This window comes from Lissotriton vulgaris, chromosome 6 (genome assembly GCF_964263255.1).
Source record: "Lissotriton vulgaris chromosome 6, aLisVul1.2, whole genome shotgun sequence".
Lineage (NCBI taxonomy): Eukaryota > Metazoa > Chordata > Amphibia > Caudata > Salamandridae > Lissotriton > Lissotriton vulgaris.
In genome coordinates this window covers 1302344893-1302372648 of record NC_141694.1, presented here as the reverse complement: position 1 = coordinate 1302372648, position 27756 = coordinate 1302344893, and the positions used below count along the sequence as shown (strand labels likewise).

Here is a 27756-nt window from a genome sequence, read left to right as displayed (position 1 = left end):
CCACGACGGGTGATAGCCGCGGATCTGTGGGCTCCTCAGCTATACAAGGCTCGGGAGACTCGCAAACATCATCTATATCTAACCAGGGGACCCATTTGCGCTCTTGAGGTGTAGAAGATCCACTCTGGTTACCCCTGATTAGATTATCAGGATTTTTTAGTCAATCCACACCACCGAGTGTGGAAAAGCAATCAAACCTATTGTACATTTCGATTGGGGGCTGAAGCGCTGGCAGTTGCTCCTGGTGGTATGTACGGACTGCTTGGAGCAGGGTTAGGAAAGGGGAGGGAGGCTGGTAGAAATAGCCAAGGGGTAGGACAGCAATATGCTTTGTGGTAAGAGATGGAGAACTGACTCTCTCAAGAATTAGTTATACTAAATTAGGGGATGTAAATTAGAGTACCCCCCAATATCCCTTCAAGGTTTTACACCAAACCCACCCATTTGACTCTCCTGATCATTTTTCAGATCTGCAAAAAGTGCCCCTCCAAGTCCTACCCTCGTGTTGAACCAATTTAAAGAGATGTTCCGAAGAGACTCTCATGATTCATGTGCGGAGGTAGAAGCGCAGAAGACATTAGCTAGAATTATAATAAGGTGTGGCTGCAGGCGGAAGCTCCAGACCATCCATTTTTGAAGTGGGAAAAATGCACAGTGAATCAGTGGTTGACTGTGACTGTTGCGTTTTGAGGACTGTTATATTATGTGGAAGCGGGGTTTCTAGAAACAGGTCGGACATTTGCCTCTCCCGTCTGTTACCTCAGACACAGAGGGGATTCGATTTTAAGCAATTGATGGAGTTTTAAAATGTTTCCTTTGGGCTGGAGTAGCCATTTGAGTTTAAGAGGGGGATTTTGGGTTACAATTCTCTGGCACTTGTCTTCCTGCTGCCCATTTACTAATAAACTGTCAGGAATAGGAATATGGATTGCAACTGCTTCAATTGGAAGCAAAGCAGAGATGTTATAAGTGTAATTAGTTAGAGACTCCTCCACCCTCATAATCTGTTTTTCCAATACCCCCTTTGCGCCTGTAATATAGTTCAGAATGGAGTAGGAGGGCCGAGTATTGCTTGATGACTTCGCCACCCCACCCGGGTGTTTCCTTTTTACCATGTCCAAGGTTAGTCAAAAGACCAAATAGATAAGACATCATATACATGTTGTCCTTAAAAATATAATAAATGCATCTGCTTAAAAATAGAAATCATTAATTAGCTAAAAGCCACTCCAGTCCACAGGTATCTGGATTGAGGATCGATTGGAACAGGGTCTATGTAGACAGATCTCGAAAGTCAAAGCAGAAGAGCAGACCTTGGCTGCAGGCTGGCACACACGAATTACTTCAAGTCCTTCAGTCATGTAGTAGAAACAAGGGGGTAGTCCTGTCCTGCCTCTTCCTGTCGCTAAAGGGCGCAGAAAGGCCCGCCCTTGGCCTGGGCTTGCCCACAGAGTTGCCCGCACACATCCAGCGCTGAGGTGATCATTGGTGCTTTTTAAGTGCAGGAAATCTCCTCCCTCCTGGGAGTGTAAAGAGCAAAGGATTCTGGGGCTTGGAGTCCCCCGACAGGGGCAGCAGCACAAACAACGTCCACTCAAAATACAGTCAATGCACGTTTCGGTGTGGAAACTAATTTCGTCCAACCACCTGCTTCAATACCACACTACAACACAATTGCTTCAAGAAGTGGTCAGTGGGAGGAAAATAGATATAAAAAGATGCAGCATGCATATATCAGAGAAATGTAGCACCATCTTCAACAAATTATTTTTGCTCCCAAACAAGTGGGTCAAAGGTGAAATAGATGTTGGCAGGATGCACCATTTCTGTCTCGATGAGGTTGAAGAGCAGTCACCTACCACATTTACAGATTACAAAGGCTCTGACTGAGCACACTCACAAACGGTTTGACACTAGTCTTTTCTGACCTCAAACAGGCTTGGGCCAGGGCAGGGAGGCAGGAAATTCCAGACCCCTTTGGAGGTGGAAACCTCCAGAAAATTCTCCTACTTCAACGTTGGAGCCAGGTATAAATATTAGACCCCGAGACCCAACTCTTCCATACACTTCTGGACCTGTGGAAGACTGGAAGGACTGCTGTGCTGCTCTGCCGAAAGGATGGTACTCTGTTGTTCTGCTGCCCTGCTGCCTGAGTGAAAAACAATGGAGCAGCATGTTGAGCCCAGGACCCCCAAAGTGGCTCCAAGGACTAGTTGACTGGCCTCCTGATCATAGCCTCAGGGACAGAAAAGGTTTCACCCACCTTAAATCCAGAACTTGGTCTCTGTCTGCTGTGATTCCTACCCACCAAGTGGTGCCACCCTAGTCCTGGACCCTTGGAAGTGGGCCTGGAGGTGCTCTGGCAGCCCAGCTGTGGTCCTGTGGGAAGAACCGATGCAGTACAATGAATCCCGTCGTAGCTCCTGTTTGGAACTTCTGCAGCACTATGCATCTTCGGCGCAGGCCTCTGCATCCATGCTCGTAACTTCCACGGAACCGCTGCTGTGTGATGCATCCTTGACGGAGGTCATCATATTGCAAGCGTCTTATCGGCGGCACCCCTGACACCAATGCAGGACTTCACATTGCAGGTCTGTAACAGTTGAGATCCAGTTGTCCGGACTAGTCTTGCACTATCGGGAATGGGTTCTGATTGGCATTCAAATATTGGTGGTATTCTGCACTAATGGGTAGAGTCCCCAGGGTATGGATGAATACGGCTGGTTTTATTATACCCATTCCTTTGGATTAATTACTGACTCTCCTAGGAGGATTCTCCTAAGAATGTACCACAGCTGATTGAAGTCTGCAGATCCAAAGAGCAGCACCCATGCTTATGCAAAGTCCCATGTTCACTGTGACAAAGGCAGATTCTGCCATACATGCTGTACAGACAAATACTTCCCAGCTAGACCACACTGCACTCATCTCTGCAATGCATTTCTACATTAGAATCTAATGCTATTTCTCTCTCCTTTTTATTAAATCAGTGCATGCATAGAGGAAGCAAAAAAATAAGAAAAGAGTTTAACTTTGGTCCTTACACACTAAATCAAAAAACTACCCATATAGGACATGTGTTCTTCCATACAATTAATTCCTACAGAATAGTATGCTACCCATCTACAACTTCATTGCAGCACCTCATCTAGGGTATGACTGACAATATAAATGCAACTACAATATATGACGCTGGCCCAGATTCTCAAAAGAATCATGGAATGCAGCGCAGCAGCTGAAAATGCGGGGCTGTGCTGCGTTGCGTGGTAGGGAGAGAGCAGAGATCACCATGTCTACAGAGATATGGCTCTTTCCTCCCCTCTCCCGAGCACCAGCACTGCTTTGAGCCGCCATGGGCCATGCACACACCTCAGCACCATAGTGATAGGATGTATGCCTGAGTCTACCTTAGGTTTTCTCCAGGAAGATTACCCTTCCTGTACAATATACTGTGGCTAGACATGTTTAAAACCTTTTCCTACTTTGTATGTGTGCTGTACAGTGCAGCACACATCTTAAGTCGGGAAAGCAAGCATTTCTCTTTTTACTGTCCAATTTTCAGCGGCGTTAATTTTTGGTGCTTAACCCGGATTACTAATGTCAGAGAATAAGGTTTAGCGCAAAAACCATGGGTGGTTGCATGGGAGCGCCCAAGTACCACCCATGTAACTCCCCCTTGATGCAAAGTAATGCAAAGCAGCGTTTCACACTGCTTTGCGTCACTTTTCCATACGCCAATGCAAATACCAATTTGTATTGGTTTGTTAATCTTTTGTTAGACCTGTTATATTTTCACTGGTGCTGGAATACTTCAAACACTTTTTATGGTTTCCCTGCTTCCCTGTCTCTTGTGCAACGTGGGCGTATGAGAGTCCCTCCCTGCTCTGGGACTGTACACTATAAAGTTATATTGATGCAGAAAAAAGTCACACGTGTCACAGTATGAATGCCTCAGTGACAGTTCAGCCTAGCAATTGAAACCTTAGAAAGGATTCTACCATGTTTAGAAAGTAAAGAGGAAGGTGAGAAGGAGTTTATTCAATTTGCGAGTATCATACGAATAAAAATGTAAGCTTTTAGGGAAAGAGAAGACTGGAAATACTACCTGTGCCTTAGCCACAGATCTCCAGGTACGGGAGTACGAACCCCATAATTTAACGGAGAAATCAGTTATTCACGTATCAATTATGATTTTTGTTCCAGGACAGCAAAGGAAGATATCTCTGTTAACTAATTCCCAATTTATATAACAAATAGGACCTATACGTTTTCAATAGCAGCGGTTTAAATGTGTGTGTCTTGTAAAGCGCACTACTACCCGGATGCGTCCTGGCGCTATAGACCGCTGGGGAACCCGTCCTGGCTTTCCCTGTGAGATGTTCCCTCCTGGGTATCTCCAAGGTGAAACCAGGCATCCCCAGTGTTTGTGGGGGGCCGTTGTGGAGATGAGGCAAGCTAATGCCCAGAGTTGCCAAGTGTGATCCCTGGTTAGAGTGGGCACCGAGGTGAGAATTATCGAGTCTGCTGACCCTGGTTCACGACCCTGCCGCCTAGGGAATTGAACCCTGGTCCCGGGCCGTCCTCTGTCTGCCGCCTCTAACCAGTGAGCCACACCACTCCATGATGGTTTAGTCACCATCATGGAGTTAAAGAGTCCAGTGACCCACTAACCACAAGAAATTCACATTCAATTCACACGTTAAGAAATTATTCTATTAATTTCTCCACTGCAGATGTCATATTGGGTGAGCTTTTTGAAAGTCACCATCTTGGGACGATTGAAGCTATGTGCATAAATACTTCAGGCAAATCTTGGCCATTTAAGCAACAATATTGATCTATCTGAAGGTGTGCTTGTAATCTAACTGAATTTCTGAATGTACATAGAAGGGATATTATACAGTCAGTGCTATGAATAGCTCACACTTTTACGGCATAAACTCACTTTCACAAGTACTTTGAACTTCAGTTTAGATTTGTAATTTCAACAAAATGTGGTAATATGTACTCAATCGTTTCTTGAATAATCTTGTTGTCTCCATTTGCCACAGCTTTTCAAATATTCACCATTAAATGTGTTAAACAAGTTACTTACCCATGGTAACACTCTTTCTGGTTGATAATCTATCAATTCTCATGTTCCTCGACTTTTGAATTTCCCCAAGTAACAATCTGGAGCATGACATTTTCAAGCAATAATCCTATGCACTGCTAGATGGCATTGTGCGGCTCTACACTGATGCCGTTCTACTCCCAAAGTGGCATTCAGTGCTGCATATAAGCGCATCCCATGCGCACTGACATCAGTTGTTTTCTAAGCTATCCATGCCCCCAGTTTCAGAGTCCAACAGCGGATTAGCTATGAGCAGTGTACATATCTCTAGACTAGAAACCTTATTAGATTGAAAAGGTACCCTGTCTACAGAATGGGGGAGTCTGTGAGGAATCTGTACATAGACAAAGTATCCACAAGAAAAAACCTTCATCAAGGGAAGTAACTTTTTCTTTTGATGGATAATTCTAACATCATATTATGCACCTTCTGCTTTCAAAATAGATACTTAAGCAGCACCTCCCAGAAGGCGGGTTGGTGTACTGGCACAGACCAAAAGGAACGACAGGCTAGAGCGGGACAAGTGTCCCTCTCATCAGAGAAGGCTGTCCAGTAGTGCTTTATACACTTATGAAGTGATTCCTATGTAGCAGCCTGGCAAATGGGAACAAGCACTCCGTGTGCCAATGCTGTGGTAGTAGCCTTGGCTCTGGTGAAATGGGCCTGCAGGTTATCTAAGTACTGCTTCTTAGCTGGTGTGTATACAAATAATTGATGGATGGAATGCTTGAATTAATCTCAGCCAATGTAATTTACTCAAGGCCTCAATCCAGTCTATCGTTATTTTGCACAACATGCCACCTCAGTTTGGACACAGTCATATGCAAACCAGTCTTAACTCTACTCGAATAGGTTTTGCCCTAGTTAGGGGTCATCAGCCAGGTATAGCTTCGTTCTACTAACACAGTGTGCATGGTTTCCACGGCTGGACATTCCTGTACCACTTGGGGCAACACACTAAGTCTACAAAAAAGTGATGGATGATATTCTCGCATTAATCTCGCCCACTGGTAATTACATGGGGCCATATCCCAGTACAACATTATTTTGTACACCATGCCACCTCAGTTTGAACCCAGTAATGTATAAATCAGCCATGACCATGCTCTAATGGAAACAGTTAAGCTCAATCTGCCTGGCTAGATCCTCCTTGAACTGGAAGACAGCATGGAGTTTGCCCCTGGCAATCTTTATTTTGATATAAGAGAAATAAACAGTAAAACCCAGCCCAGCAGCACAAAAGTCAGACCCCTAATAGTCCCCAAAATAGTCTCACACACTGACCTGTCAGACCAGCCATTCGGGCACTGACTGATAGCCCTATAGGCAGGCCCAGCCCTGCTCATTAACCACATATACTCTTGGTACCAGTGACACAGTCTGCATGGGTCCTGCATATGGGCAAACCCGTCTCACTTAGGGTGACACATAAAAGTGCACCACAAAGTGACACATGGAATCCTCGAGCATTATTCAAGGTAAGTAACTTGTTCTTCTGAAGGATATTTCTAAGAGAAAATTCTGCACTTTTCGATTTTGGATAGATACAAACACAGTACCTACTAGGTTGGTGCACTGGCTCAGACCAAAATGTCAGCAGGACAGAGGAGTCAAAGTGTCCCTTTCGTCAGACCGGCTGTCCTGACTGTAGTGCTTCATACATGTATGAAGTGATGCCCGCCTACCAGTCTGGCAAATGCCCATAACAGGCACTCTGTGTGCCTATTACTGTGGTAGTAGCTTTGGCTCTCATGGAATCGGCCCCCAACCATTCTGGGCATGGCTTCTTCGTCAGTGTATACCAGATTTTGAGGAAGAGAACAATTCAGTGAGAAATGATCCTTTTCTGCAATGCTCTGCCCTTCTTCGCTCCAGTTTTTGAAATAAAGACTCTTTGTTCAAACAATGTTTTCTGGTACAATCAATGTATGAGCTGATAACTCGTTTGAGATCCAGCCAATGGAGTCTTAACTTCTTCTTAGAGGGGTGAGGTGTAAGGAAGAATGCCGGGAGGGTAATGTTTTGCCCAACTTCAAAAGGAGTTACCACTTTCAGAGAGAATGGAGGCTTGGATTCTTAAAACCAGCTCTTCTGCAAAGAATGTTGTGTATGGCAGGTTGACAGAGTGGACTTGTAACTTACTTACCCACTGCGTGGATGAGAACAACTATCTTTAGATCGAGGAGCCACAGAAACAGCGGATAAACTGCCCCATGTCCAGAACATCTCCATTGAAAGGGAGTTTCAGTGAAAAAAATCAGGTGAGACTTCAGCACATTAATAGTGAACCCCAAAGATGTAAGGAAATTCACTGTAGTCTGGAAGTTGGTTACAATTGCCTGGCATGAGCTCGCCTTCAGCCACTAGTCATTGAGATATGGAAAGACTGGCACCCCCGAACCTCCGAAGTTGTACAGCAACTACCGTCATCCCTTTCATTAACACCAAAGGGTCAATGGTAAGGCCAACGGGAAGCACTGGAAATTGTAAGTTCTCTTGCCTTACTGTGAACCGCAGATAATGCATGTAGGCCTGCAGGGCAGGGATATGAAAATAAGCATCTTGCAGGTCCAAAGCTACCATCCAGTCTCCAAGGCTGTAGGCAGGAAAGACCTGGGTCATGTGTCTTTCCACAGAAAACCTTTCAGAGGACAAATGTCTAAAATAAGACAAAGGCCTCTGTCCTTCAGAAAGTAGCAGGTATAACAAACAGTTCCTAATTCTGCTGTTGGCTCCCTCTCCATGGTCCCTTTGGCCAGAATGTTTAACTCTTCATGCTGTAAAATAGACAGGTGGTTTTTCATCAACTGTTCTGATGGCTGTGGAAGGTGTATTGGTAAGGAAAGTTATGTACGAGCGTATCCCAGTAGAATAATTTGCAGGACCCACTTGTCCAAAGAGACTGAATGCCACATTGGAAAAATACGATGAATCATGCCTCCAACAAGATTGAATGTGCCACAAAAAAGACGTTAAAGGGGTTTCGCGGTTGGAGCATCTGTAGGGGCAGAAGACTGGTCTGCACGCTGCTCCTGCTGGTCATGTTGTCTTTGGGATGCCTAGCCTCAGCCACAAAATGGATGTGTCATTTTCTGGAGTGGTTCTAAAGGTTGGTGCTGGAAGAATTGGAAGACCCCACCATATCCACAAGGGAATTAAACTGCTGCACTGGGGTAGTTATATCCAAATAGCAAGCCCTGGCCTGGCTCTCTTTAATTTGCTCAAGGTGCAAATTTGCTTTTTCAATGAAAAGGGGAGAGGCACCATAGGCATGTACATGAAAGAAGATTGGACGTCCCCAGAGAAGCCAAAGGTCCTCATCCAGCCATGTCACCTGTGTACTACACCAGTGCTAATCACTCAGCCTATGCAGTCAAAGGCATCCAGACTGCATCTGATGGTGAATTTCACATATCACAGACATCCTGAATGGCCTTTGTAAGGACAAGATGCAAGTTCTCTGGTGTAGCAGGTAAAACCAGGGCAAGGGAGTCACAAAGTTTGTTGGAGTAACAGCCAAGGAAAAAGCTGGTACTGGCCGAGCACAAGGCTAGTGAAAAAAATCATGTGCTTGCTGAGTGTTTCAATGAGCTTAGGGTCTGGTGGGGTAGCAGGGAAAGCATTAGGGCTGATTTTGCTGATGGATGCCTGAAGTACCGAACTGTTCAATGTTGGATGTTGCGTCCTGAAGACTGGGTTACTCGGAGCTGGGTGATGCCAATGAGCTATCTGTCTTTTCACTGGTTGCACAGAAAATGGCTTTTTCCCTTCTGAGGTAGAGTATCCATCAAAGCCTCACTAAATGGCAGAAGAGGCTTTGTATTTATCATTCTAGGTTGTAGGACCTCTGGGAGGACATTGGTTTTACCCTCATGGCGAAAAATTGAAGGTCCAGTACTTCACATCACCACCACGAAAAAGGTGCTACCCTCAATGGGTGGACAGAGTAGAGACGAGGCCAGTGTCTGACAAAGTACCCAGGCCACTGGTAGCTCCTCATGCCACTCGTATTGGTGGACTAGTTCATTCCCTCATAATAATGTACATTATTAAATAGGGTTTAGATAACCTAAGCCTTTCCATGAGGCAAGGGAAATGTGTCAGAGCCATATTGGATGCTGGAAAGCTGCAGCCTGGTGAGATTGGTACACAGCTTTGTCACTGGTCAAAAAAAGGTTGGCTCTGAAAGCACTATTGGATGTGCTGTGTTGGGAAAAGTTGAGGGCCCCAGCATAGACCTTGATCGTCGGACACAGATCGTGGTTCCATGTTTGAAATCATCACTGAAGCTGGTGTGAGACCTGACCTGTCTCCGAAGGTTCCAGCTGGTACTGAGAGCAGACCGAGCAGCAGGGTTCCAGGTGGAAGATCTTGACATTTTTTTGGGCCCAGAGGCTTGCCAGAAGGAGACAGTAGTGTGGCAAAGAGAGGCCCCAAGGCCTCACAAAACTTTGGGATTTGCTTCAGTGTCACCAATGGACTCTGAAATGTGGGGTTGGTTGGGACAAAATTCTGAAACAGCTCCGAAGGAGATCAAGTTGGGGAACCAGACCAAGAGGAACATTGATACCCTTGTGCTTTCTCTGGAGTTCAATAGTGATTTTCTAATGCATCCTAATATGTTTGGCAGTGGTGATTATATGCAGTGTTTATTGATCGTAGTCTTAAATGTGATATTTGTTCTTGTACTTCCTAGTTTGTAGGACAAAGCAGACTTGTGGGGTTGCTGACACTAAGAAGGCAAACATGGGAAAGGAGCAGAGTAAAGCCTAACCATGGTTTATTGAATTTGTGTTAATTTGATTTGGTGTATCTACGTTGTTATCTTGGTTGGTAGATGCAAAAGGGATTCTGGCATGGTTTTTTGTAGAGTCTGGAAGCTAGGGGTGTAAATGATGACTACTATTCAACAGAACATTTGGACTTGCTCAATTTTGTTGTTTGATGGCTAATTTTGTTCACCTTTAGATTTTTTTAGAGTTATTCCATATACTTAAGCAGTGGGTTCTTGGTATGTCATAGATTTCAGAAAGCTCTCAGGAATTGTACTTTAACTGTTTATATTTTGAATAAACCAATACCAAATAAGGTTAAAGTCCTACAGTTCCAGTTCCTTAGAAAATAAAGATGTACTCACAACTGCCAAAGATACAGCGCCTTGTATAGCTGAAGTCCATTCAAAATGTAATCTGTCGTTTAGGAATCCACCAAGTGTCGGTCCAATAAAGGTTCTAAAATGAGCAAAAAGAAAATTGTTTAGTGCACAAAGTACATATAGAATACAAAGTATATGCATAAATTATGAACCCTTCTGCACTAGATAGTTTCAGGATACTGCATGACCAAAAAGTCACGCAAGAAGAGGTAAGGCAGAACCCCTGAATGATGTAACTGAAGCGCTATTGAAAGGAAGCAGGTCTGGGACACGAGTTGCACTAATCTGTTAGGGAGTATGTGAGGGCGGGAAGGTAGGATGGTGTGCAAAATCCATCTGTCAGGAGGGCAGAAAAGCATGATTCTGCTGCCCCGGAAGAGACTCATTACTGAGAAAAAAATCATACATTTTTAGGGCGCATCCTGGGAAGGCAATATACAGGCCATCATTTCAACCATTATAGTCAATGTCATTATATTGTCGGGGTTTGTACAGGATATTGTGGCAATAAAATATTTTGCACAGAGTGGTGTAGTTTTGCAGATGTATGCTAGCCCACTTTTGTGCCAGGAGCCTGCTTAGGCTCAGGCCCTTCACATCTGGCTACTTGCCATTGTACATTAAATTCCATTGCAAAATAATCAGGTGGCAGTTTGCATTTGACTTGTCCAGAAAGCTTACTCCAGCTCTTTTGGCGCTAAGTCTACATGGGTCTCATTGAGGAGCAAGCTAGCATGCTACACTGATATTCCAGCATGTGCTACACGTGGGCCAGTTTAGACCTAGGCCAGGCCTACAGCACCCTTTGTAGAGTTCCTTCACAAACCCTGATTGCTCCTTCCTTGTTAAAGCCCAAATACATAGAGGAATAATCAAAACTGCAGTTCTTCCTCTCCTACTTCCTCTTCTGTTTCTTCAAAGGTGGATCTTTAGCGAAATGTTTCTATTATGAAGAGGTTTATTTGAAAACCTGATTGTGACATTTGTGAATTGAGCAAAAAGCAGTCTCAAGCCCTCCATGGCTCCCTCTGGCCCACCCTATAATCCCTGGGGCTTCTCTCTGTCAGCCTCTTAATTCTCTCAATGTCAGCAAACTCCTGACTTCCACAACATTTCTTTAAATATTCATGTTGCTCAATTTCCCAATGTATTTGACTACTCGCTTTCCCTTCATATCAGTTATGCACCCAATTGGCCACTATTTCCTATCCTTTGAGGTGACAACTTTTTTTTTTTAACATACTGGAGAGTTACCAGTTTATGATTTTCTAACATAACTGAATTGCGCTAATGTGTGATTTTCAGATGTCTTTGAAAGATGCTGATTTGTGGATATTAAACATAGATGTGCACTGCTAGTCGATAAATGTTAAACATGTGGCAAGGCCATTTAATTGGCAAAACATAGCTCACCAGTACTGCCAGCCCATTCCTCACAGAAACCTCATTTACAGAAACCAAAGAACAAATTGTACAGATCAGCAAGAGAACAGCAAAGCTATGTAGTTGGCCAAGAGATGTTCTATGACAGTACAACACACACCTAACTCCCTAACCTATGTCACGCATCACTGATAGAACACACAACTTTATGAGGCCCATTGAGAACAAGGTACAGCAGCAAAAGCCATGTACCTGGCAATGAGATGCCAAAAACAACACCACAAATCTCACAAAGAAAGGAACAACTATTTACCCTCATGGAACAAAAGGAACTACAAATTCCAGTTGCTCATGGTTGCATACACACAGCACACAACTGAAACACAGTGTAAGTTGAAACACTGTAGGCTAACACAGTAGTCCATATACTCTTTATTTTATTATTATGACCCACACCCACATTGGTCTGTTTGAGGAATTTTTATTTGTGTAGTCTCCTTGGTAACAACAACATCAAAAGAGGTCCCTGAAATATGGTTGAGCCCATCCTGGTTTTTAAGGGTCGGGGTGGACCAAGTGATGAAGCATGCCACTAATAGAATGGGTGAGGGTCATAACAAAAAAGAGAAAGAAACATCCTTTTTCCATTAGAAAATTGACTGAGTTTCCCCTAAGGAAGGAGTTACTCTTGACAGACAAGAGATAAAACGGAAGAGCCCAAATCCAATAGCGCGTTAGTGAAACCCACCCGACAATGGTCCAAATTTGACACCACATACTTGGAAAAAGCTTTAGAGATTTCCACCGTCAAGTTAGTTCGTAAAAACTACACTTTTAGAGGCCTCTTGGTACATAATTAAAGAAAAAACAGTGGTCCTTGACTATCAATCAGGAAAAACCTTACATGAAAAACATTTCTGATTCGTGGTACATAGGCCACCAGACCCAACAAATGCTTTGTTAAATCTCATAAGCCCTTTTATTGAATCAAGTATTGATTCAGCTGATTTTTCAATATCTTTTGGAATGTTAATTTTTATCTTGAAAGTTTGGAAGACTGTGATACCACCGGTAAGGTGAATACTATGGCAGCTTTGCCTTGAGGCAGCTAGTTTAGCACCCCTCCTATGTTGCAGGACACACATTGGATGGTATTTTTACTTCAAAGCCACATCTAAAGGTAACAGGGAGTATTGCCTATCTTTTGGTCAGACCGTAAGGCAATATAGTTCACAGTCATCACTTCCCAGCCTTTCCCCGAGATCTCACAACTCTCGCACAGCAACTGAAGGTCGTGAATGGAATAATATTGATTCCCTTAAATATCAAACATCACTACTCAGTTCGAAGCCCAATCCTGCTTTGAATGTTGATACTGCAGCCTGCATGTATTCACCTTGGATCAAAGCAGCTATTTACCCATTCGCTTCTGGAAAAATCCTGTCTACCAGGCGGAAAACTCCTTCAGAGCCCAGATTCACAGATTGGAGAGAGGGTGGAGAGCAAATTATGACTGATCAGAAAAAGAAAGCTACTCACAGTCCCTATCTAAATATAAACAATTAATAAAGGAGGCAAATAGTAAATATGCCTACGTTAGATTTCAACAGGACATGAGTTTTATTAAAGAACTCTTCACGACAGTAAAGAATTTGGCCAAATTACCAGAGCCCTGTAACTCTGATGGTAGTGAAGAATTCGGTAACTTCCTCGCTAATGGTTTTGAAAGAAAAGTGGAGGGAGTCTACGAAACCTTTATTTATAGCAACCTGAACGTAAACGGAAAGCAGTTAGATGTCTCATTAACCTCCACCTCTAATACTTTTGCTTCTTTCTCTCCACTAAACTTAGAGCAGATCTTACAGCTGGTAAGGACAGTGAAGTACAGTGCCCCTTCAGATCCATGCCCTCCCAGAATAGTTCATCTTGCTGCAGAAATAATGACTGAACAATTGGTTGTTGTATATAAGGAGATAACCAAATCAGGCATATTTCTAGACCTTTGGAAATAGCCTTAGGCCTTCCGCTCTTGAAAAAATTGAATTTAGATCCATGAGAATCCAGTAGCTACACTCTAATTTCTAGACTACCCTTCCCGGCAAAGGTATTAGAAAAGGTAGTAAATATAGAACTTACGTCCATAATTAGTGTGGTGTTGTGGTACTAGAACTGGCCCAGGGTATTTGCGGTCAACCCTTTTATTAGCAGGGTCACCTGACCGGTAACGTCAGTGATGGGTTGGTGTAAAGTGTGGTTACAGCACAAGGTTGAACACTAGAAAGTGTCCAGCAAGACACTATATCCCTTCCAGACTTTCTTGGAAAATTAAACAAACCACAAGTCACCATTGAGTCTCTTCAGCTGATCTGCTGGGCAGCACTGGATCTCTAGACAGCACGGTCAGGAGGTTTTAGTCCACCTTGGCAATGTAGTTTGGATTGAACTGTTCTCACGGTATTGGAGACTATTTACACAGTTCAATGGGAGGGGGGGGCATCAGGAGTGGTGGTGGATTCCACTTCGGAGATTTACCTTGCCATCATGTCAATATATGGATGGGTTCTAATAGGAGCCGACTTTAATAAACTCCTTTTTTGTGTACATTCAATTATTTGGAAATTGATAGAACATACCATCTGAATAATATAAAGCAGAGGCAGTATGACTTATTATGACAAAACCATGGATTCAATACAGCATGTACTACAATTCCCATCAGGCCTTTGTGTGCATTCTAGTGTGGCTACTTTAGCGGGTCTTTTTAAGTTAGGCACATTTTCCCAATAGCAGACCACATATCGAGTGGTCTCGGTTCTCTTGGTGCCATTGGTTCACACACGCATAAAATGTGCTCCTCTTAATTTCCGTGCACGGGTTTGCGCTACAATTCCCGTCATGCTAGTTTGTGTTTTTCCATGCGCTGTGGAATAGCATCATATCCTGATGCATGCCTGTTGTGGACTGAGAGAGGGTTTTCACACACCGGTTCCGTGTTTCCCAATTGATTCAGCCACATATTAGAGTGCCGGAGCCTCTTGACTCTCACCTCCGGTAATAGGCTTAGGGCCAGATGTAGGTAGGCATGCAATTTGAGATGTAGGGCCCTGTATTTTACAGAATCGGTAAATTTACCGATCGGTAAATTTACCGATTCTGTAAAATCCCGAATCGGTATTTTTTCCGATTCGGTAAAATTGATATGTAGGTGGGACTCTTCTGAGTCCCACAAGCATTACAGAATCGGTATTTTACCATCAAATACTATTTGATGGTAAAATACCGATTCTGGTGTGCATGCACATGTGTGCATGCACACCTGTGCCATATGACAGGCAGACCTGCCCTTAGGGCAGGTATGCCTGCCACATGGCCCCCGAACCTTTTTTGGGGGTGCTAGAGGGTGTCAAAGTGACACCCCCTGCACCCTTGTCAGAATCGGTATTTACCGATTCGGTAAAAGGAACATCTGGATGTTCCTACATATCCACCCCTCAGATTTACCGATTTTTAATTACCGAATCGGTAAAATTCGGAAATTAAAAATCGGTAAATCTCATTTACCTACATCTGGCCCTTAGTCCAGTGCGGAGTACCGGCGAAGAGGTGAGTGTTGAAGCAGGGCTCTGGAATGCTGTAATTTCATGATTAATGTACTGTTTTGTCGATTTTACTAACATGTGGACAGGGAAAGTTCTGCCATGCATTTACCTATAAACAGGGGATAACATAAATGGTAGCAATAAGTTAAGATTCGGAAAGGCGGATGCTGGGATTCCATGCGAGAACGATTTATTTCCTGAAAGCCATGTTGTGGTCCTAGCGTTTAGGAAGGAGGGGTGGAGGGGGGGGGAACAGACCACAAACAACTTCTTGTGTGTAAAAGGCCGCTTTATTGGAACAGGTGCACATAACAATTCTGTTGTAAATAAAACAGCGATAAATGTTAAGCATCCGCTGAAGACATATTGTTGTGTCTTCAGTGTAGTTTTCTTATGTCTTACTACTTTACGGCCAGACTCCATTTTGTTTTCTGGCCTCCATCTTGTAGGCTACATCGTGCCATGTGCTCGCCACGAGGCAAGTCCTACCTCACTGACCATCACCCCTGGTGTTTGCCCAGCAACAAGCTATAAATAGTTCCATTCTATCTAGCGCATGCTCAGTACGTGCAACATCTGTTTCTGATTAGAGGGGATTGGAATATGCATTCAGGGGGCTTCACGAAACTATTCGCTCCACCCATGTATTGATTATGTTCAAGAAATGTCCTTATATGTTCTTCTGCCGTAACCGCCCACTTATGAGCCCCTTCTTTGTGTATAAAAGGGGACCGTGTGTTCTTTGTGCTACCTTGTACAATACTGAAGGGTGTTGTGTGGGATGTAGTACCACCTTTAAAGGTTTATTAAACTTTGTCTTTGTATTTCCAGTTTCCGTGCCAATTTCTTATTTAGTCTGAGGACTACTTGTGTACAGAAGAGCGAACCTTTCGAATCTGCGGGCCTGGCTGAGGCCTAAATTCATCAATTGGCGCCTGTCACGTGGAGCTCATCCGCGACTCGGATGCTCGAAGGACTGGTCGTGACGAAGGATTGGAACCTTGCCGGGGACGTGATCACTGCCAGAGGCGCCTTTAGTCCTGGCATCCCGAGGTATTCTTCCTTCCCTTCCGATCTGACCGTCTGGGTGGCGCCGGTCCTCGACAGAGACCTCTTCTGTCGGTTTGCCACGTAGTGGCCGTTTGGGCGAATTCAGAACTTGGCAGTTGGAATCTGGACGCTCTTGATTGGTAAGAATCGCTGTACGCTACTTGCCCGAGCCTTTTGAGTCTTGATTGGCAAGGCAGTTTTAGGATACGCTTGCCCCGACTAATTTGTTTGAATTTGAAATTGACTAGTCATTTGTGAATGTGTCTTTGATTGTGATATATGAGTTGCAACCCATACAGGCGGGCAATGTGGGGACATTTCTCCTTATTTTTTTTTAATTTGAACGGCGCAACGCTTTAAGTGCCATTTTATTGTAATATTGCATATTCTGCATTATTTTGAGACATGCCCGTTTTTAGCGCACTTCGTAAGTGGTGCTGCTGTTTTGGAAGTGACCGGTTGGTACCCGAAGAATCACAGCCGGCTCCCCCAGAGGGAACGCCGAATAGAGATATGTATGTGAAGTTTGGTCTTTCCCCTATAATGTACAGCACGTTGTGGAGGAAATATACCAAGAAGGATCCTGAGTTGCGATGGCCTTTGTATGGATCGTTTGATTTGAGGAAAATTGAGTATGTGGAGCAGTGTATGTGTAAGCGGAGAGTGCGACCAGATGTGTTCGAGTGTATACGCATGTGGGTGAAAGAAGTACGAGAGCGTGAGAAGCGTGAGCAAGCACTGATTAAGAAAGAGCAGCGAAAGAGTGAGCGTGAGAAGGCGCGCGAGACGAAACAGCGTGAAGCTAAGGAGTCATAGGAGAAGCAGGAGAAAGAACGGCGGTTGCAAATATCCGGCCAATACCCTGTTCGCCAGCCACTCTATCCTGTCCTTAATAAATCGATTGATGATTTCTCGTTATTAGATCGTTCACCCCCGCCCTACGCTAGCCCGTCCGCCCCGAATGGAGGAGATTCAGATTCCAGACCGCCCGATCAGAAGAGGGATACGCGGTCTATGTTATCGGCCGATCGTATGACTGATCTTCGTAAGATTGCTTATCGGGTCACCAAAGACACTGTGTCTCTAACTGATGTGTTAACTGACCTTGAAACATGGGAGGATAGAGAAAGATTGTATTTTGTTAGCTTTCTTTCCGATGAAGTAGTGGCTGCCTTTCGGAAATACTCCGATGTTTTTGAACCAGAGGCTGTGGTAGCTGATGCTAAAGAATTGCGTAAAGGTCTTTTTCCTTCTTCCCAGGTGCCCGATGCAGTTCGACAACTTTTTGCGTTGCGGGATGAAATGCTCGACTCCGAGAAGAGGCACGGAAACGGAATGCCGGCGACGAGTCTTCGGGCCTGTCTGGCGCCGGGAAGCAGTCACCCATCTTTCATTCAGATAAGACCGACACTGTGCATGCTAAACCGATGCGGGAGTCAGCGCCGTTGTACGTTCCCCCAAAGGGAGCGGGTACTAGTTCAGATAAGGGGTCGCCTGATGCGCAAGGGTATTTTATTTATAATTGGATATATACTCCTTGGAATAGAGCAGATGTTATGGCATTAAAAGCAGCATTACCTGATCCCCGAAAGAATCATGCAGCGTTTTATGAGGAAGTTGAGGGGGCTTTGAATTCTTGTACTATGACTTTGGCTGATATTGATTTGTTTTTTGGGCTTATTCTGCTGCCAGATATGTGGAGGTCGATCCGAAAAGTGGATGATCTTACGATTTTTAAAGCCAGATGGGGGGACCTTGAGGACGAAGATAGGGAGAGGAAACCTGCACAGAAACCGCCCCAAGTGATTTTAGATCTTCCCGCTGCTATAGTTACTAAATTGAAAACGCTTATCCCCCCTAAAAAGATGGATTGGACTATGTTAGCGTCCTGTAAACAGAAAATAGATGAATCCGTGTCGGATTTCTTTACACGGTTTGAAGAAACGTTTCATGACTTTAGCGGTCAGTCGCTTACAGACGACACGGGCCGCCATCTCTTTGTTGATAAATATGTTTCAAACTTATTACCAAGTATAGCAGCTCGACTAAAAGTGAGTGAAAGTTCTTGGACCACCTCGACGCCAGCATCCCTCCTGACGATGGCTCAGTATTACGAGCGTCAGGAATTAGAAGCGAAAGGGAGTGAGGATAAGAAAACTAAAGACTTAAAAACGAAAGTTATGTTAGTGTAAGTCTATGGGCAGCAGCGTAGAGGAAGTGACCGGGGTGGTAGGAATTTTTCTACTCCTTCACAGGGTCGTACTGATGTAGCCCGGGATCAATGTGCGTATTGTAAAATGAAGGGACATTGGGCTTGTGATTGCCCGGTGCTATGCACTCATCGAGGGCAATGGTCTGCGAGGGGTAGAGGAAACTTTTCAGGTCCTCGATCCAACACGAATGACCGGGCTCGATTTGATTCGAATTTGCGATCCTGTGAGGGGTCCAATGTTTTTGATCGACGAAATCAACATCAAATGTCTGACTATGCACCTCCTGAACAACATGATTCCCGGTATGCATAGGATTGTGTAGGATGGGGTAAGGAACCAGTTGAAGTGCCGGTAGATCAGAGGTGTCCTTATGTTACAGCACATGTTTTTGGCTCTACTGATAAGTTCCGGGTTGATACGGGAGCTACTCGTAGCGCTTTGTCTAGAAAATTGGTTCCGAGGGCACCCCTGTCTGGCTCATCGATTACGTCAATAGGGTTTGATGGAACTCCCTCTGTTAGCCCACTATCACAACCTCTTGCACTTTATGTTGATCAGTTTGCTGCACCATGTTCATTTCTACTTTCTCCGAATACCCCTGACAACATTGTTGGCTTGGATATGCTCAAGTATTTTCGAGCCACGATACAGTGCTCCCCTGAAGGAGTGCGTGTTTTATTGAATGACAATTATCCATCCATGGAGAGGGTGTATTTGATTACGGTAGAAGCTGCATTGGCCTCTCTGTCTGAATCCTTGTGGGCTACGTCCGATACTGATGTGGGACAAATGATCATCCCTCCGGTACACATCAGTGTAAAGGAGGGAGCTGTATTGCCGCGCCTGCCTCAGTATCGGATTTCACAGGAGGGGGAGGAGGCGCTTATTCAAATAGTGCAGGATCTGATTAAAGCCGGAGTGGTTGAAGAAGTCCCTTACAATGTGTGCAACAGTCCTATCCTACCGATTTTGAAAAAAGACACTGACACCAGAGTTTATCGATTTATTATCGACCTAAGGGAGGTCAATAAGATTGTGATACCTCAATACCCTGTGGTCTCAGATATTACGACACTCCTTACTTTGGTCCCACCAACTGCAACAACGTTCTCTGTTATAGACTTGAAGAACGCTTTCTTTTCGATCCCTATTCATCCTGACAGCCGATATCTTTTCGGTTTCACTTTGAATAATAGATCGTATAGATTTTGTAGAATTTCTCAAGGCTATACTGAAAGTCCTAGTATATATAGCCAGGCATTGAAACGACAACTAGATTCTTTTGTTTTACCTGACGGCGTGGCGCTCATACAATATGTCAATGACATCTTGCTGGCCGCCGACACCCTAGAGCAATGTGAAACATGCACTCTGTCTTTACTTACATTTTTGGCATCCCACAATCACAAAGTATCGAAAAAGAAGTTGCAATTCTGTAGACCAAAGGTAACCTACTTAGGTCACCTTTTGTCTAAGGAGGGGCGTGCGCTCACACCAGATCGTATTCAAGCTAATTTAGATACATCAGTACCCTCCACGCAGAAAGAAGTTCGAGCCTTTTTGGGTCTTACCTCCTTTTGTTGGCAATGGATATTAGGATTTTCACACATAGTCAAACCACTGCTAGCCCTCTTGACAAAAGATACCCCAGTTCCCCTTCCATGGACAGATGAATGTGAGAATGCTTTTCACCAATTGCGTCAAGCCCTTTGTTCAGCACCAGTGTTAGGCACCCCTGATTACACGAAGCCCTTTACATTGTATGTGCATGAGAGAGATGGATGTGCGTTGTCAGTGTTAGTGCAGATGCACGGCGATAAGCAGCGCCCTTGTGCATACTTCTCGGCAGTACTTGATCCTGTTGCCCGAGCATTACCTGGATGTTTCCGTTCAGTTGCGGCGACAGCTGTGTCAAAACGCCAGAGTGAAGGGATTGTCTTATCCCACAAGCTGTTAGTGTTGGTCCCCCATGCTGTGGATGCCCTTTTGAATCAGACAAAGACGCAGCATCTGACTAGTGCTCGTCTCACAGGATATGTGTTGACATTACTGGCCCCCCACACAACTTTGAAACGATGCGCAACATTAAATCCAGCCACATTGCTGCCCTTTCCAACGACCCAGCCTGAGGCACAAGAGACTCATGACTGTGTCTTTGTGACCGAGGAACAGACAAAGGGTCGCATTGATTTACAGGACACGCCCTTTGCAGATGTGGATGGAGAACTGTGGGTGGATGGGTCTTGCTTAAAGTTGCCAGATGGAACCACTTCTGCGGCCTATGCAATTACCACATTACACACGATAGTGGAGACAGCCCGCATACCACAGAAATCAGCACAGGAAGCTGAACTGATAGCATTGATACGTGCTTGTGAGCTTAGCACAGGATTATGTGTGAATGTTTACACTGATAGCCGCTATGCTTTCGGAGTAGCGCACGATTTCGGCCTGCTCTGGAAGGAAAGGGGCTTTTTGACATCACATGGAACTCAGATCATGTATGGAGAACTAGTACACCAGCTTCTGACTGTACTGACACTCCCTAGAAGAAAAGCCATAGTAAAATGCAGTGTGCACAAGAAAGTGACAGACAAGTTGCCTGTAAATTTAGGATAATGTTTTTGAAACAAACAAGAAGCTCAAATAAAAAAGAACAAATACACAATCAGTTTTGAAAATCTTGATCTGTGTTATTAGTTGTCTAAAAATGTGACTTCAAAACATTTTTTGTACAATTCTTTTTCATTTGTCTTCCAATGGGAGGGTTGTTTGCTGTTTCTTCTACAATGTACGTGATGCGACAGAGTTTATGAATCAGCTGAGGAGTTTCATCCTCTCATTCATGAGACTTCATCAGGCGCCGAGCTATATACACAGAGAATCCTCTTGTTTATGTATAGCTAATGCATCACTGTAGTAATTTGACCTTTATAAAATTACGTTATTGAGTGTGATCCGGTACTATAGAAATGTCAGTACATTTACTATTGGCTTATCCGTGGACCATTACATTTGGGGACCTTGGTACGTCCAATTTGCTGTTTTACCATGTTTCTTGATATTAAACGTTGAGAAATGATTTTGGTGTCTAGGGGAAGTGCTTCTCTCCTGTTTCTAAATTGGTTGAATATTGCACAGCATCCTTTATGTATGGCAGTGAAAACATTTACATAGTTTACAAACATCCTAAACAACAAAAAACATAAAACACATTTTGAAATGCTGTTAGCAAAGTATGTCCATCAATGAACATACACTGCATCTCAGTTACTAGACTACCTAAACGTGCCATCTGTAGTCAAATGACTAGTTGATTCTTCCATCATGAAAACATAAAGGGAATACAAATGGGACAATGTAACTATATCCTTGAAATACCATGGATTTGATGGACAGCTCATTCAAGCAATGACAAGCCAACAAAAAACACAAGAAGCTCAATGAGGGAGAGCAGCTAACTTCAATCACACTATCTCTCTATTTCTTATTGTGTTTTTTTCAAACAGCTGTTAACAACAGTTTGCATATTAGCTAAGCTCATAAGTAAGATTTAAAAAGTGTGCTGTATGTTTTTACATTTTCATAATTATTTTTTTCCTGATCATTTTTTTCTATCTCGGCTGTATGAAGGCTTTGCCCAACCACAATCTGCCAAGACCATATGCGGGATTTAAGTCTGTAAATATATTATTAAAAAGATATAATGAAGCATTCAAGTCAAGTCAAAGCACACTTTATTCGATTTAAAAAAAATAATAAAAGCCACAAACAGTACATTTACATTAAAATCACAGTTCATTTATGTACAAAATCAGTGAAAGCCATAATTACTGCTTCTTGTTTGGCTCATGAAATTAAAATCTGTTAAAACGATACCATGTTTACAATTAAATGTTCAGTGGTACACGTTTATTCCTAGTTCTAAAAGCTTCCGCTAAAAAGCTGGCAACGCTAAAAGTAATGTAAATATTGCCCAACATCTGGAGGTAGATTAGTGCGGGTCTGACTTGAATAAAGCCAGCCTCCCTCAAAACAGGTATCAGGTGTTTTTCCTGGCGGCAGTATAAAACCCACAAAACATCATAAAATGCATGGTATCTTGCTTTGAAAAATTATCACACTCACAAGGAGGGGCATCTTCTGAATTTTCCCATGATGGGTAGCAGCCTAAAGAAAATTGAATCAATTTAAACCTAAATTTTACTAATAGGAGTCTATGAAGAGGTCTTGTAACATATTTCAGGTATGGTTCCAGGGAGGGAGTAGTGATTAACATAGAGTGTGCTCTTACAGATGGTTTCATTATTTCCTTCTCCTCTCTATTAAGACGGACTCTCTCCATAAAATGGACCTTGATCCACTTTACATCCACTTTACATCTTCTCTCCTGATATTAGATGGAGATGAAAAAAGTTCCAGTCTACCTAGAGCAAAAAATGTGTTTTTTAGATATTTCAGCCAAGGTATTTTCCTGGCATGGTCCAAAGAAGTGACATCCTCCAGAATAAGTTTTTCAAAGTTAACTCTGGATTTAGCCATGTCTTTTCCCAGAATAGGAGGGGTGCCAGGTTGAACTTATCTACAATGTCAGGCCAACCCACTTCCTCGTGGATGGAAAAGGTAGGGGTCGATTTGGGGACTGAGAGCAGTTGTCTGATTATCCCGTTTTCTACCCTTTGGATTTTGCCTTGGGCAGCGCAGCCCCACAAGGCAGCCCCATAGGTGGCAATGGGAATACACTTGGTGTTATAAACCTTTAACAACGCTTCCATAGGCCTATCCCCCAACCTTTTTTGTAAAACTCAACAGTGCAGATGTTGAGCGGGCCAAGGATAAACTCTTCACCTTTATCTGAGGGGCCCAGGACCCCCTTTCATCAAAGAGGACCCCAGATAAGGGAAGACCGGAACCCTTGAAACTACCGCACCCTTACATATAAAGGTTTTAGTTCTAAACTTTCCTCTCTGTTTATCCACTATCATAGAATGCGATTTTTTAGCATTTACCTTCAGGTCAAGGTTTTCCATAAAGGAACCAAAACGATCCAACAATGTCTGTAGACCGATACCTGTGCGGGCAATCAGTACGGCATCGTCCGCGTATAGGAGGGCCGGAACCTGCAGTCCTCCCACACGCGGAGCGTCTACCCCCCCCCCTCCAGATGTTTTCCCAACCCGTTTATGTAAATGGTGAAAAGGAGGGGGGCCAAGATACACCCTTGGCGGACCCCTTTCTCCGACCTAAAACTGTCCGTACACCTCCCCTCATTTGGGACCCTAACCTTGGCGAATAGCTCCTGATGTAAAGAGTCCATAAAAGCGACCATCTCAAGAAGGATTAACCACAATTTGGACCTATTATCCAAATCGAAGGCCGAGGAGAGGTCCATGAAGGCCAGATAAAGAGACCCCTCCCCGGCCACCGCATATTTGGCGATTATTAGGTGCAAATTCAAACATTGGTCCAGGCTACCTCATTTCTCTCTGAACCCGTATTGTATGTTTGAGAGCCCCCCACAGACCTCCAGATTTCCACTAAGTTTAGACAATAAGACTCTACCTAGAATTTTGATGGCCGAGTCAAGGAGGGAAATTGGTCTGTAACACCCCGGGTCCTCACGTTGTCCCTTTTTAAAGATTGGCACTATAATGGAAGTTGCCAAGGTTTTGGGGAACACGTTGTCATTTGCTGCCCTAAAAACTTTGGTTAGTACCTGAGACCAAATTATCGGAGAATATCTATATAGGTCTGCAGGTACACCATCGGCGCCCGGCGCCTTGTTTTGTGAGGTCTCCAAAATGGCCTGCAACACCTCCTCCTCAGAAAGCTCTACGGGGGGGGGGGACACCCGAGCAACCAATTGACCGCGCGGGGCTGTACTATTCTTATCACCATAGACGTCTTTGAAATGAAGGACCCACCTCTCATCCGGGATGACGCAGTCGGTGACTGGGTTATGTGTCCCGACAAAAAATGGGTGATTTATGATCTCCCAAAATTTCTTGCTGTCTCGCAAGACATCGAGAGAGAGAAGTTTGTCCCACGCTTCACTTTTAATTACATTTTTTCTCCCCTTTAAGGTCAGTTTATATTCCCTCCTCAAGTTGGCAATAAGAGCCTTGTCCCTCGGTATGGCTTTTAACGCACGCTTCAAACGAGTATTTATTCGTGAACAGTCGGCGTCAAACCACTAGGCATTCTCTTGGTGGGCTTGGCTGTCAGATCCCGCAATATTTGGACACATATAGATTCAAAGGCCTGTATGATTGTACGATTGAAGGCCTCTTGATTTAGGCATGTCTCTATGTCTCCCTCGATTTTAGGCAATACATTTGCCATAAAATCATCTGGGATCACCTTACCCCACTTGAGCCGCCTACCCTGATCAGTAGGCACAAGTACCGCCTGCACATGGGGGCGGACCAAGCCCTCACATTTAAGGTCTCCCCAACACATCACCAATAGCACAGGGTTATAATCACTATAGAATGAGGGAATTGTCCTATAGGGTTTCACCTTGGTGTTTATCTCAGGGGTGGTGAATATATAATCGATTATGGACCCTTGTGGCGTTCCTTTATAGGTGGGGACTCTATCCCTCCCACCTGTATTGAGAGATTCATAGAGATTAAAACTGGCCAATAGTTCTTCCAGCACTTCACCTGATTTTGTATGTTCAAAATGGGGAGTAGATACCCCTAAAAGTTCTGCGTGTTCATCTATATAACAGGGAAGGTTACATAAATGGGTATTAAAATCGCCCAACACGATGAGCTCAAAAGCAGTGGGCTTATTAAGACTAAAGTTATGTAAAAGAAATTCTAGGGGTGCAATGTGATCAGTATTCATTGCCCTCTCCCAGGAATTATAAAAATTAATTAGTAGGATGGAACAGATCGGTGAAACAGTCCATTCCACGATCAAAAGATTAGAGGAGCCTGACTCTAGTTGCTAAAACGACCCCACTAGATGTAGGGAGAAGAGGAAAATTAAACCCCCCTTAGCTCTCCCCACCGAACTGGGTATCGCTGGTACAAAAAAGCTAGCAAAACCATCTAGCCAGATGTTTTCTGAGGATTCCCAGGATTCTTGAATTGCTATCACATCAAAGGTAGAGATAAAATGGATCTATAGCGGATCTTCCCTTTTAGCTCTCAGGCCTTCAACATTCCAACTAAGGAATTTGCATAATGCTTTGCCCTCCTCCTGCAAACTCCCAGTTATGGGGCGGATAGTGTGATAGTGGAATTGCTAGAAACTCGGCTCAGCTCAAGCCTATTAACAGGGGACCCCAACCGTCATTCGCAGTCATCCAGGCCGGAGAATACTTCAAATCTGTTAGTTGTCTCAAAGGGCGTAAAAGGCAACAAATGGTCCATTCCCTTCGTTCCTTGCGGGTAGTCTGAACTTCTGTAGTTATTCCTGTGCCCCCTGTGAGGTACGGTATTCCACCCGAATACGTTTTTTTGGCATTGTGGGATTGGGGGCCTGCCACATATATTGGTTGTTAAGTGTTACGGGCGGATTATTCAAAAGACCAGAAGGTACCCCAAAGGACATTATGGGATTCACCTGGGATCTTGGGTAGAAGTAGGTTAGATCATAAGCAACAATGGTTGAACCAGAGGTCCTTGGCATCCAATTTAGGATGTGTCTGACTGCACTTGGGTCTCTAAAATTTACGATTATTAAATCACCCGCTATATCTTTCAGTCGGCTCCCCTGCCAGGAGAGCCGCCGCACGTGGACAATCTCTCCATTGATGTTATGCAAGCGGTCTGTGCTGGCTGAGCCAGTGCATAGTTTTAACTTTTAATTGACTGAAGCCTTCCCTCCTAGAGTCTTCTAAAGTAGACACACCCATAAGTACAACAACATAGGGGACCACGTCAGGTGGTAGTTCGACTTGGCGGCCTCTCTGAGTTCCTGCTCTGTCTGGATGTGCCGTCCCCCCTGCCCCCTGCCTATTTCCAATGGCAGCTGTACCAGCCCCCTTCGGGACTTCCTTAGAAATGCGTTGGGCGGGCTGATGAGTTGCCTTGGGTGGATTCACCCCTTGATGGTTACGACTCACCGGGTTGCTAGATGAATTTGAATCCTTTAGATTTGAAGGGGTAGAGGTTGGGACATATGGCTGAGGGGGTTAAGGCTGGCTTTGCTGGTACTTTAGATATACCTGCTTTTTTGGTAATGGCCATTTCTATGTCCTCCAGTCGTTGCTCCAACCTCTTCAGCCTCTCTAATATGGGAGATCTAAATGCCCTGAGTAAATGTTCAATGCTGTCGAGGGAGAGAGTAGACAATTGTTTCTGGTAGGTATTCAACCAGGTTTAGCTCCAGTCATTGTGGGGGTGTTTATAGGGGATATTGTTTCATGTGATACCTCCTGGGCCGGGTCGAGTGATAAGGTAGCGTTTATAGTGGGTGCAGATGTAGCAATAACCTTTCTACCCTTTCCAAAGTCAGTGGGACTGATCTTAACTCTTTGTTGAACCGCTCCCCTCCTCTGTCTCTTATTTGGTGGCGGTCCAAAGACTTTAACAACTTCCCGCATCCCAGCTTTCTTTTTCCCCACTGCCACTCGAGGATTGTTGGGTATTATTTCTATTAAAGTGCTAATATCGCTAATGATCGATGTATTATTTTCATCCACACTATTAAGGGCAGTCGATGAAGGGGGCGTATCACGCAGAAGCGTAGGAATTCCCTGTGTAGATAGGGGGTCCTGGCTTCCTTCTGTCAGAACTACACCCACTTGGTTAATCTGGGATAAAACAACCACAGGAGCTCTGTTTTTAATAGATTCAAAAGAACGGCGACGGTCAGCCCTTCGTTCCGCCAGATCACATTCCCTTTCCATGTCGGAAGCAGGTTTTCTAAAATAATTATCCAAGATACCTTTGCTGTTTCCCCCTACGTCAGGCAACAGGTTTTTGTCGTGAATAGTAGCCATGGGGACTAAGAGAGTCTAGAGGACTAGTATTATCTAAATTAATTACTTGGATTTTCCAAGGAGTAACCTTAAGTAATAAAAAAAATACAAACCCCAGATAAATACCCCTCCAACCTTGTACCCAGATTGTGAATATTATTAGTGGGGCAACAAGGGGGGAGGTCCTAAAAGTTAACAATGGGTATGAAAGACTCTATAGAGTGAGACAGTAAATAAACAATTCCAATAGATAAGTGCGGTATAAGCGCATAACATGGGTGTACAATGTCGATAACGGGACAGTCTTA

At 44.1% G+C, this 27756-nt stretch overlaps 1 protein-coding gene across 1 annotated transcript in view; it reads right to left on the bottom strand.

Annotated features, from left to right (window-relative positions):
* The window catches only part of LOC147708819 (MFS-type transporter SLC18B1-like), an 886944-nt gene that overhangs the window by 200907 nt on the left and 658281 nt on the right, over window positions 1-27756 (bottom strand). Inside the window, exon 12 of the mRNA XM_086925398.1 lies at window positions 10251-10344. Within this exon, the coding sequence (XP_086781524.1) occupies window positions 10251-10344 (94 nt within the window). The remainder of the gene's footprint in view (window positions 1-10250; window positions 10345-27756) is intronic.